Here is a 10,487-nt window from a genome sequence, read left to right as displayed (position 1 = left end):
TGTAAATACACTAAGTCTTCAAAGTACTTGAGTCTTTAAACACAACCTCTTGTATCAAGTACTCAAACTATATAAGGAAAACAATCAAGAACGTTCCCTGATTTGTTGTGGTTAACTTGAGATTGCATCTCATTTTGCCAGACTTCTCAATGTATCAGCATTGCGTTGAACGTGTTAAGTCATAGTAGAGTAGTTAAGGAGGAAAAAAAAAAAGGGGGAGGGTGGATAAAAGGTCTTTACAGCTACAATCTTTGCTACGCCATCTCTTAACTAGCACATACTGTTTGCTGCTAATTGTGTCATTCTGGCTATAGCAGTCCTGTTTTCCCCCTCAACTGCTAGTATGACAGTCTGTGTTTATATAAATTTTGCATTTCTGTGTAGAACAAAATATATTTTTCTCGTAACTGACTTCATATCTGCTTGGTGGACTGATGTGTCAGCCAGCAGGGCTTAACAGATACATTTAATACAGGAGACTGAGATACAGTATGTTTATTCTTAACTTCTGATAACCTAAGAACTACAAGAACGAGAGATGCAGTATCCATTTGCTATGACCAGAGACAACCGTTTGTAGGGAGAAAAAAGTAGAATAAGTGATCAATGCTAACACTACATTAGTTCCAAATATTTTTTTTTCAGTCGTGGTAGCTTAACAATTTATTGTCCATCTGGCCCACTTTTAACCTGATCAAGTTAAAGGTGACAAAGTTTAAAGAAATGTTGTTTCACCATAACCAAAGCAAGTTATAAAACCCATGAAACCAGAGTTTCACTGTAGGACTTGTTTCATATCTTCATATTCTGCATCGCTTGTAGAAAAGGGATAATGCATCTCGGTTTGCTTACAAGCTAGGAGATCACTTTGAAGTCTGCATATTCCTAACTGCAAACAAAATATAGCACTTTTAACAGGTTATAAATAAACTGGTTTTCAAGCATAGAGCCAGCCCAACAATAACAATACACTATTAAAAAGACCTAAGGCAATGAATTCCATCTCCAATGGAGAAAAAAGAAAAAAGAAAAAAAAAGAAAAAGAACTGTGCAAACAAGCTTAAAACTATTTCTTTGTGCCAGTGTTATAAAATGTAGATTTCAATAAAGCCTTGACCCAAATGCCAGGACTTGTGAAAAGAATCAGAACAAAACTGGTTACTTTATTTAGGAAAAAAAATACTCTTACCTTGCTGCTAATAAAATTGGATACACGCAGTTTAAACATTTACAGTTGCTGTAACACTTTACACAATTCCTATATATAGGTGTAAGAACAAACATTAAAAGACAATGGTGGGTCAAGGCTTTACATTAAAAATAACAACCTACTTTTTCTATAGTCTCTAAAATACTATGTTTTTTCCAATATTTGCAGCCATTCAGGAATATTTTTTTATTTATTTATTAGGAAATGTATACTTTGTGCACGATCTTAATTCCTAATTCCTGGCTCTTTGGGCTGAATGACAAAAGGATCAAACCCATTAAAGTGGATGGTCTCCTTGAAGGTTCAGTGGAGAAACCCTGGCTCAGTTAGTCTCATATGATGAAAGCAGTGCTGCATCCACTGGCTCCATGCAGGATGGACAGGTAAAGGATCTCATCAACCAGTCATCTATACAGTCCAGGTGGTAAATGTGCATGCACGGCAGAAATCGGATAGGGTCCCCATAAACAAAGTCCATCATACAAATGACACATCTGGGGGGAAAAAAAAATAAATCATAAAAATACTTAAGCTGCTGTTACCACACTGGAAATGAAAAGTAGCGTAATATCTACTCCTGGATATGTTTGAGTCAAACAAGCTTTCAGGACTTGTAGATACTGTGAGGAGCTTTTTAGCTCTGCCAGTGCTGGCTCCACCAAGCACTGGATTTTTTTGGTGTTTCGTTTGTAGTATGTGCCCATGGTTCCAATGTGAGCGAGGGCAGGAAGTCTTTCTGTAGGCATGGTGGGGGCAGCTCAGCAACGTGTACAAAATTAGAAATGGTAAAAGGGAGCCATGAAGGTGAGGAAGTAACATGAAATTATTCCCCTGTGAAGAGAGGACAAAGAGGAAGAACAAAAACCCCAGCTTATAAGGGCATGAATTACATGGGTCAGGATAGTAAGTTTCACCTGTAACAGGAAAACAAGCGAGGATAAACGAGCAAGCCTTCTGCATGCTCATTTTTTCAGAAAGCTACATTAAAGTACAGTCCCTGAAAACAAGGCAAAACCAGGAGGCCAAGATCAGGTTTCCCAGGGCAATACCATAAACCAATGCCACAGCCACGTTAGTTGAGTTAGGTTTCTGTAACTTACTCTCTGATCTTCTTCTCGGAGCCGTCTCTTCCAGGATCATAGACTCCTTTAGGTAGATGCTGAATAAGGCCTATCCTCTGCGCTATTCTGATTTGTTCCTCTTCTGTCAGCTGTGTTGCTAGCCGCGTCTGGCTAGGAGTCGGGTGATAAACAGGAACAGGAACCTGCTCCTAAAATTAAAAAATTTCCATTAAAAAAACCCACAGGCTTTCCTCGTATTTCTTAGCACAGTACAGGCAATGTATTTTTTTTTTCCCTCTTACTCCTACAAACGTTTGCACGATCTCTCATTCCTACTTTGCAATTTTGCAGTTTATACTTATATTGAGAATGGGATAAAGAACTGAGCCCAGTATCTTGAGCAAGGAGCTGCTCGTGGTTGTTCTCTGCAAAAGCTTTTTATCTCCAGGAAAAGTTCATACATGAAATACACGTACAACAGACTCTACATGACAGCAGGCAGAGAAACCTTCCAGGCATCTGGTGAACTGCAAGGATACTGAATTGAACAATGTAAGGGCTGAGTAATAGTCCCCAGTATTTGCAACAAAAATAGGGTTTTTTACATTTAGGAAGAATTATTTGCAAAGATGAGGACAGTGGCTATTGAGAGTTTTAGAGAGAAAGGTTTTATTGGTTTGGTAATAACTAAAATTTACATGAACTGTTCTAGGCCACACAAGCTCCAATCCAGAACTGTAGGTTTAATTCTTGTAGGTTTAAAAAAATGTCACCTGGACAATAAAAAGAATAGTTAAGTAATCCATCCAAGTTTTACATATGTTCTCACGCATTAATATGATTTTACAAATTCTCCCAAGCTGGACTTCAACTGCTGTTGTGTTTAAAGTACCTATTTCCCACACAAAAAATAGGCAACATGTAGGTATTACACAGTCCATCCTCTGCCACGTTCTCAGAAGCTTCTTTTGAATATGAATGATTTTCACTAACATTTACATTAACACATTTTACTTGCTTTTAAAGCACTTTTTTGGCTGTAAATACTGATTTTGAACAGGAGATACTATTAGGACAGCAACGGCCGGTAGCCATAAATCTGCTCTTAATAGGGGGATGATTTCTTGCAATGGGCCTGTTTTAACTGTACTTCTTAAACAGCAGAAAAAAAATCAACTTACAGATGTGTTCTGACAATAAACCTGGCGCATCAGAGACACAATAGCATCGATTCTCATGTGGAAAATGCAAATGCTGCTGTTTCAGAGGACATTGCTGCAAAAGGGGTGCGTGCAGCTGCGGCGCAGGCAGCGCCGGTGCAGCACCCATCACCCCGACCAGGCGCCCACCACCAAACTCCTGCTCGCTCCTCACTGGCACGGAGCCCACACCGGCTTTCACCGTCTGTGACGGAGCAACCACCTTCATAGAATCATAGAATGGTTAGGGTTGGAAGGGACCTTAAAGATCATCTAGTTCCAACCTCCCTGCCATGGGCAGGGAAATCCTCCACTACACCAGGTTGCCAAAACCTTCTGAAACGTTCATGTCCTTACAGAGCAGGGACTTCTGTGGGTATCTCCAGGTACTTCCAGCAGCAGGAACACAGCTGCCTTCCCTCTCCCATTCCCTCTTTGCCTTTTGCCCCGCTACAGCAACGGTCTAGTGCAGCGTTCAGCTGACACCAACACCCGGCAAAGTCCTGGTACGGGGTTTAACGCACGTAATACTGCGCTTGTCGAACTCAATAAATCGATTCCTCTTTCGCTGCTAGGAAGTACGGCAAGTGGAAAGACAGACAGAACTCCTGGAAGGCTGGGAGAAAGCAGCCCGAGGAGCGCGCAGCCTCTCGCCAGCTGGTGCTGGGGGTGCCCAGCAGCAGAAGTCCTTGTTTACGAGAAATGTTGATCAAAAATACAAGTCTGCCTGGCAGTTCTTCTTTTAACACAGTGTCTACCACCTGCAATTCAGCTGTGGGGTAAAATTCAGAGTCTTCTCTTAATTTTGCCACCTTAGGATTTACCCCTCTGATTTCCTAGTAGAACTCAAGAGGAGTTACAAGAATGTTCAAAAGACAAAATGCCAGTGGTTCTAAGTATGATTGATTTCCTGACTACTCTAAACTGTATCTCACAGAATCACAGATTTCTTTTAGATCAGCTGCCTTTTAATGGTTTAAATCATCTAAAGTATTCTCTAATCATTGTTTGGATAGGGAAAAGCACCAGCTGAAGCTAGGGATGACCTGTCAGAGACAACAGTATTTGTCGAGCGGCTCTGTAACTTTTCATGCCAGTAAAATAAAGCATTTTTTCCCCTTCCAAATGTGGCAGACCCTCTGCACTGATCACAGCACCTCAAGGCAGAGCCCGGTCCTGGTTTGATGTTTCAAGAACTGAACACCACAAACTATCAGTAACTTTTTTTTCTTCCAAGGCTTTGCTATACCTCTTTGGACAGATTATTAAATCGCTAGCAGAAGACATTACTGCTAGCTCCTTGACTTGTTAGAAAGCCGTACAGAACACTTTGCATTTGGAGGGAGAGGCACCCTCCTTTCTGCCTTAGAGAGAAAGAGCAGCAGCATAACTAACCGCACGCACAGCGCAGGTTGGTGCTAATAAGGGCAGAAGGAGAGAGAGGAGGCTACTGTATTCAGTACAGCCCTCCTTGGCAAAACCATGGCTGCAAGTCATAATGCAGAAATAAGAGGAAAGGCAAAAACAGGAGGAGAAACAGAGATCCAATAAACTCTCAAAATACCTGAAAGTAGCAGTGACAACTGATAGGAAATGCCTGTAGCAGAAGATGATCTTATCATCTCAGCACAAGTTATACAGCAAAAGGAAACTACAGTTAAGTAATCTGTTGTGAGTTAAAACTATCACATTTGGACAAGAGAAATAGGTCACGCTATCCAACCGACGGCTGCTTCGGTTAAGTTGTGGACAGTAAATTAACTTTTAAGCCTGTAGCAGGCCAAACAAGAATGAAACCTCATTCCCTTGTTCTCATCTCCTACAGGTGCTCGCTGTGAGCAACCACTGAGGGATGATGTACTTGGGGAACCCATTTCTGCATTTTTGCAGCGCACCCCTCCCGTGAGCGTCGTCTTCCCTGCAGAGACCTGGAGAACCGGGACCCCTCTTCCCACTCCAAACACACAAAGGCCTTCCTGACCACCAGCGCTGTATGGCAACAATCCTCCGTTTGGTGTCCCGTCTCAGGTTCCCTCCCCACAGAGCCACCACCCTGCGCTACGTGTCTGACATAACCAATTAAGGCCGGAATTTATAGTTGCCAGCTGTGAGCATCTACAACTTCACATACTAGACAAAAATCTCTTGTCAGACAAGCAACTCTGAGTGAAAACGGTGCTGCCTTTCACCATGACATCTTCATACTTGTGAATGTGAAAAATTGGGGTTGGTACGGCTGCCAAGCTGTAGTGAAAAATGCATAAATTGTGCTACCGTAAATAAAAACGAGTGACCACTCAGTACCCGTGATTCGGTGCGCTTCCTCGACACACTGTCTGGTGGCACTTCAGTCTCGCCTCCCAATTACTATTAAAAGCCTGCCCAAACGAGCTAGCAGTCCACTGGATACAAACATAGCAGCAGAATGGAAGAACACAGCTGCACATGTTGTGGAGAGTCAAATTATTGGGTACACCAACAATAGCCTTTTCAAACCAACCCTCTCTTCTCAACAGATAAAAAGAAAAGGCACGTTCATACTTGTACAATTCGGAAAATATTTTAAACTATTTATTCATGAGAATATGAGAGCTCAGATTTCTTACTCAGCTCATTGATGTGATATCCAGTTTCCCCAGACAGGTCAAAGCAAGAGATGGAGCAGACTGCATGAACGCTCCCTCTGCTAGACCCTGACCACCACCCATCAGTCAAGCTGGGCTCCTCCAGCCCCCAGCAGCCCCGCCAGCACGCACACAGGCTGGCCCTGCACACCGCCGCATGGGCAGCTGCATCCTCTGGTTTCTCCACTACCAAATCTCTGTAGTGTTTTTTTTGGAAGTTAAGCTCATCTGACAATAACTTCAAGCCGCCTGTAAGGACGGAGTGCAGCCCTGCCTGCGCGGGTTTATCACCCCTCTGTAAATCTTTCACAGTTTATACTGGCTACTTTATCAACCCATGTTAAGGCAAGGTCCCGCTCAATCCAGCGTGGATATTCAAGGGTAAAAACGTGAGGATTTGAGACTTGAGTCTACATTTGTGGCTAGAGGCCCCTGACATGTATTTATATAAAAAAGATCGTATTACCCAAGTAATTATTATTTTTCTCTAAAGACGAGCAGGAATTTATTGCTCATGTCTCACTTTTCCCTTATCTACCATGGAAAATGTTTTTGCAGACAAAATTACGAAATACTGAACTTCTCACCAAAGTCCGTGTTATTTATCATTGGATAAAGATGTCAGGCATTTCAAACTAAGATAAAATTTCATGTTGACTCTATTCCTCCGTGAAAAAAAACTAAAAAAGGCCAAAACAAATAATCAAAACAATACATTAGTGTCAGGCAATGGAATAAAAATTACTTTCTGACACTTCATTTGTTTTAATCAATTGGGTTTTTTTCCCCATACGAATTTAGTAATGATGAAACATCTCAGGTGGCCACAGTCCTGGAGATACACAACTTTTTTCTTGTTCACAAAGCGGGTGGCGTCAGCACAAGCTTTCCTGGCTTTATGTGCACAGAAATTATTTAAGGGCTGAATAAACACTAGGAAGGAATAACAGCATTAATTTAGACTCGAGGACTAGAGCAGGGTTTGTGTCTCCATCTCACCCTGACTGCTACTCTTCTGGGGGGCTAAGGAGGGGAAATCACAGAAGGCATCTGGAGGTCTGCATTTTTCACTTCTAAGGAAAATAAACATTTTCACGTAAGGCTTAAAAGGCCCAGACGCTGTTTCTGCATGCAGATTCCCAAGCACATTTTGGGTTCTCGCCTAGAAAAAGAAGGTTTCTCATCAATACAACTTACCTTGGTTACTTATGCTGCTGTAAATCTGCTTTTCTCTTGTTTTACAGCATTTTCATCTTGCTTTTGCAAGTGCAATGAATTTGTAATACTCTGAAAACAGGTCAGTGGTAGATCAGAAACTCTTAATCCCTGGATAAAGATTATTTTAAGATCCCTCTATGCCACATATCAGCAGTATGTTTTCAGGGCTTTTGTTTGTTTGTTGTTTTTAATAATTGCACCAACATGCACAAATTATCCTTTCAGGAAGGTCAAAGGTGAGATGAATAATTCATAACATCTAATAGTTCCAGAGGTTAAAGCTTCACTGCTATCCCTGAGATCCTTTCTACAGCCACTTGCTTTTCACTACTGGGTGCTTTGCTCCGTTTCCATCTCTCAATTTTCTTCCTCATCTAATCCAGTGCTCTCAGTGCATGCCACCCTGGGATATTTATTTGCATTTTAACACCAGATCAACAGTCTATCTGTTAATTCAGTCCAACAAAGGAGACAAACGTCTTCCTAGCTACATTTATTTTAAGTCCTTCTTAGATTTTTTTGAAACACCAGTAGGTATAGTGCTTATGCTCCTTCCAGTTGCTGCCTAATTAATTAACGCAAGTATAACAGCTCAATTTGAATTTCCCCAGCCATTCCCACAGCTCTTTTTTGAAATTCCTTCGATATGCAAATGTCTGCCTTGAAACATGGCTCAAAGCAGCTGCGTTTGTTCACATACAGCTGCATCAGGGCCACGTACGCTTTACTGCTCACCAGCCCTCAAACGCTGATCTGGAAAGCGGCCTGGCCCTTCTGCAGCTCTGGCAGCCTCGCTGCCTATTACAACCTTCCCTGTCACCATACAAATCTTTCAGCCTTGCTGCTTCCCAGTTTTCTCACCTCTAAGGTGAGATGCTTAGCAGGAAGCCTAACTAACTAATCTAGACAAGAACAACTTCATTTTATAGATGTAAAGTCAGGAGGTGTGAAGAAAAAAAATCTTGCTTTTCGGTTTGTTTTTGTTTTATTTTTTGCAAAAATCTCCGCTGAGTTTTATGGAATTTTCTCTTCTCGCTACTTTATTATTCATAAGAAACTCACTGGAATGATGGTCCAGGGACCTCTTCTGCGAATGCCATTCTGATCTAGGAGAAAAGACTCAAACTCCATCCAGCCATGAATACACATTCTGAAATAATATCCTCCCCCAAGACATATTACTGCAAAAGCACTCACCATTATACTGTGCATTATATGACAACTACAGCTTACTTTAATAATCCTTAGAATATTACAAGCAGCCTGCCAACTATAAAAACCTTTTTCGGCCATACAGAAGAGAACAGTTCATTTATAAAGCTGAATACCAGTTGCTATAAAATACCATGTAATGAAATCGTTACCCAATCTTTTATATCTATTACATAAATAACTGTGATCACTGAACACTTATGCTAAAAAGTTCTTTTGAAAGAAAAATCCCCTCCTCTCCCCTCTCCCACTTGGAGACACCTGGGACAGACAACCAGATCAGCCATACATGCACAAGAGGAGCCATTCTGGCACAAGCTGGCACCTAAAGCATGGGTCTGCCTAGCAGACTCCACTCATTTAACAGTAATTAATCAGAAAATAGATTAAACATTAAATTAACACCGTATTAAGCAAAACTGTAACTGATCTTTTACCAAATTTTCAAGCATGCCAAACAAAGACTGATTCCCTTTGTTTATGTGAGAAGTGTGATGATCCAAGTAGTTCAATCCCAACAAATTCATTTCAAAACAGATTCACTGCATTGCTCTATCAAATATATGCTCACATTTAAAACAAGATTCCTAGTCCTTGCATTTCTCAGGATTCCCACATTCCTCCCTAAAGAGACTAATCACACAATTTAAATTTTGAATGTGTATTTGATTCATCTGGAACTTCAAGGTAAATAAATACATACTTCATTTTTAAATTTATTAAAGGATTGTTCTGCTAACACAGCTTGCTGGAGAGCTTACTTTAACTGTTCGTAACCATTTTAAACAAAACCACTTTACTTTTACTTTCTTTTGTTTGATATATTCCTTGCTAAGTCTGACAACACCAAAGGACAAAAAAAAAGCCAAACCCACAACAAAAAAAACTCACATCTGTTTTTCCTTTCAAGTTTTATTAGTATCACAATTATCATTCAAGTTAACATGTGCACTAGCTTCTTACTGGTCCACAGCGAGAGTAGGAGAGCAACGCTCCAAAACCCAGCAAGGGTCCTCCTGCACCTGGGATGTGCTGAGTGAGGTTCGCACACGCTTCTCACCAGGGTGCTCTTAAGGGAAGATTAATAAGAATTTTGGCGTTGTAGAAATTGGGCATTGTAGACACGGCCAGTAATTAATGTAACACCAGACTAAGGAAATGGTCTGCAACAGAGAAGAGGAACCTACAGAATCTGCACGGCGTTTCTCCAGGGGCTAACACCAATTAAGAAACAACACCTGGTTTGAATCATGTAGCACTTCAGAGGGAGGTGGGTTTTGGTGAAAGCCATGGTGGTTCTGCAGTGCTGGAAGAGCCTCATTTAAGCTATTACTAAAACTGTAAAGTTGTCCTTTGCATTTTCCACAACTATTCCTCTCAAATTACTGAGAAATAATTGTATCTGAAGAGTTGGAAAAGATAAGCATGAAAGAGAGTGATTCCTGGCTGCTGATTCTTAAAATATCGCCTGTCCCTGAGCTCAGCTTTGCTACCGAAAATAGGGCTGGGGCAGAGGGAGAGGAGGGACAAACGAGATGCATCCTGCCTGCTGCTTTCCTAGACAGTGACAAGGGCTGTTAGAGAAAGGGACGTTGTTTTCAAGCTTCTCACTCGTGCTGCCACACAAAACCCAAGAAGGCTACCTACAGCCAAGATAAATAGTTGATGGTGCCCTTTTCAGCTTGGCCAGTGCAAACCCAGCCTCACCTGGCAGATGGAAATCACCTGCCGCTCTGTAGTCACCTGCTCTGAAATTTGATTAACCACCAATGCAAGCCTAAATACAAAAAATTAGCAAGAAGGACTTGTAAGGGAAAAGCATTAATTAAAAAGCAGTAATTAAGCCCTGGAAGCACAATCTCCTGACACAACCAGACAGTTTTTACATTTCCAGGCTGCACAGCAGGTTTCTCTGACTCCAGGGCCATATCCTTGGGTACGGTTCCACTAACTGAATTCTTGT

The 10,487-nt window shown here is 41.4% G+C and overlaps 1 protein-coding gene across 2 annotated transcripts in view; it reads right to left on the bottom strand.

Moving 5' to 3' along the window:
• Positions 1-480: 480 nt before the first annotated feature.
• The window catches only part of RNF11 (ring finger protein 11), a 31,744-nt gene continuing 21,737 nt past the window's right edge, over positions 481-10,487 (bottom strand). For both annotated transcript variants that reach the window (XM_086617287.1, XM_086617286.1), the window contains exons 2-3: positions 2,311-2,480; positions 481-1,704 (exon numbers count right to left, since the gene is read on the bottom strand). In XM_086617287.1, coding sequence (XP_086473413.1) covers positions 1,533-1,704; positions 2,311-2,480 — 342 coding nt within the window. In that variant the 3' untranslated portion in view covers positions 481-1,532. The remainder of the gene's footprint in view (positions 1,705-2,310; positions 2,481-10,487) is intronic.

The sequence above is a fragment of the Tauraco erythrolophus genome, chromosome 10 (assembly GCF_009769465.1).
Source record: "Tauraco erythrolophus isolate bTauEry1 chromosome 10, bTauEry1.pri, whole genome shotgun sequence".
NCBI lineage: Eukaryota > Metazoa > Chordata > Aves > Musophagiformes > Musophagidae > Tauraco > Tauraco erythrolophus.
The sequence above is the reverse complement of the archived record's forward strand: the minus strand, read 5'-3'. Positions and strand labels throughout refer to the sequence as shown.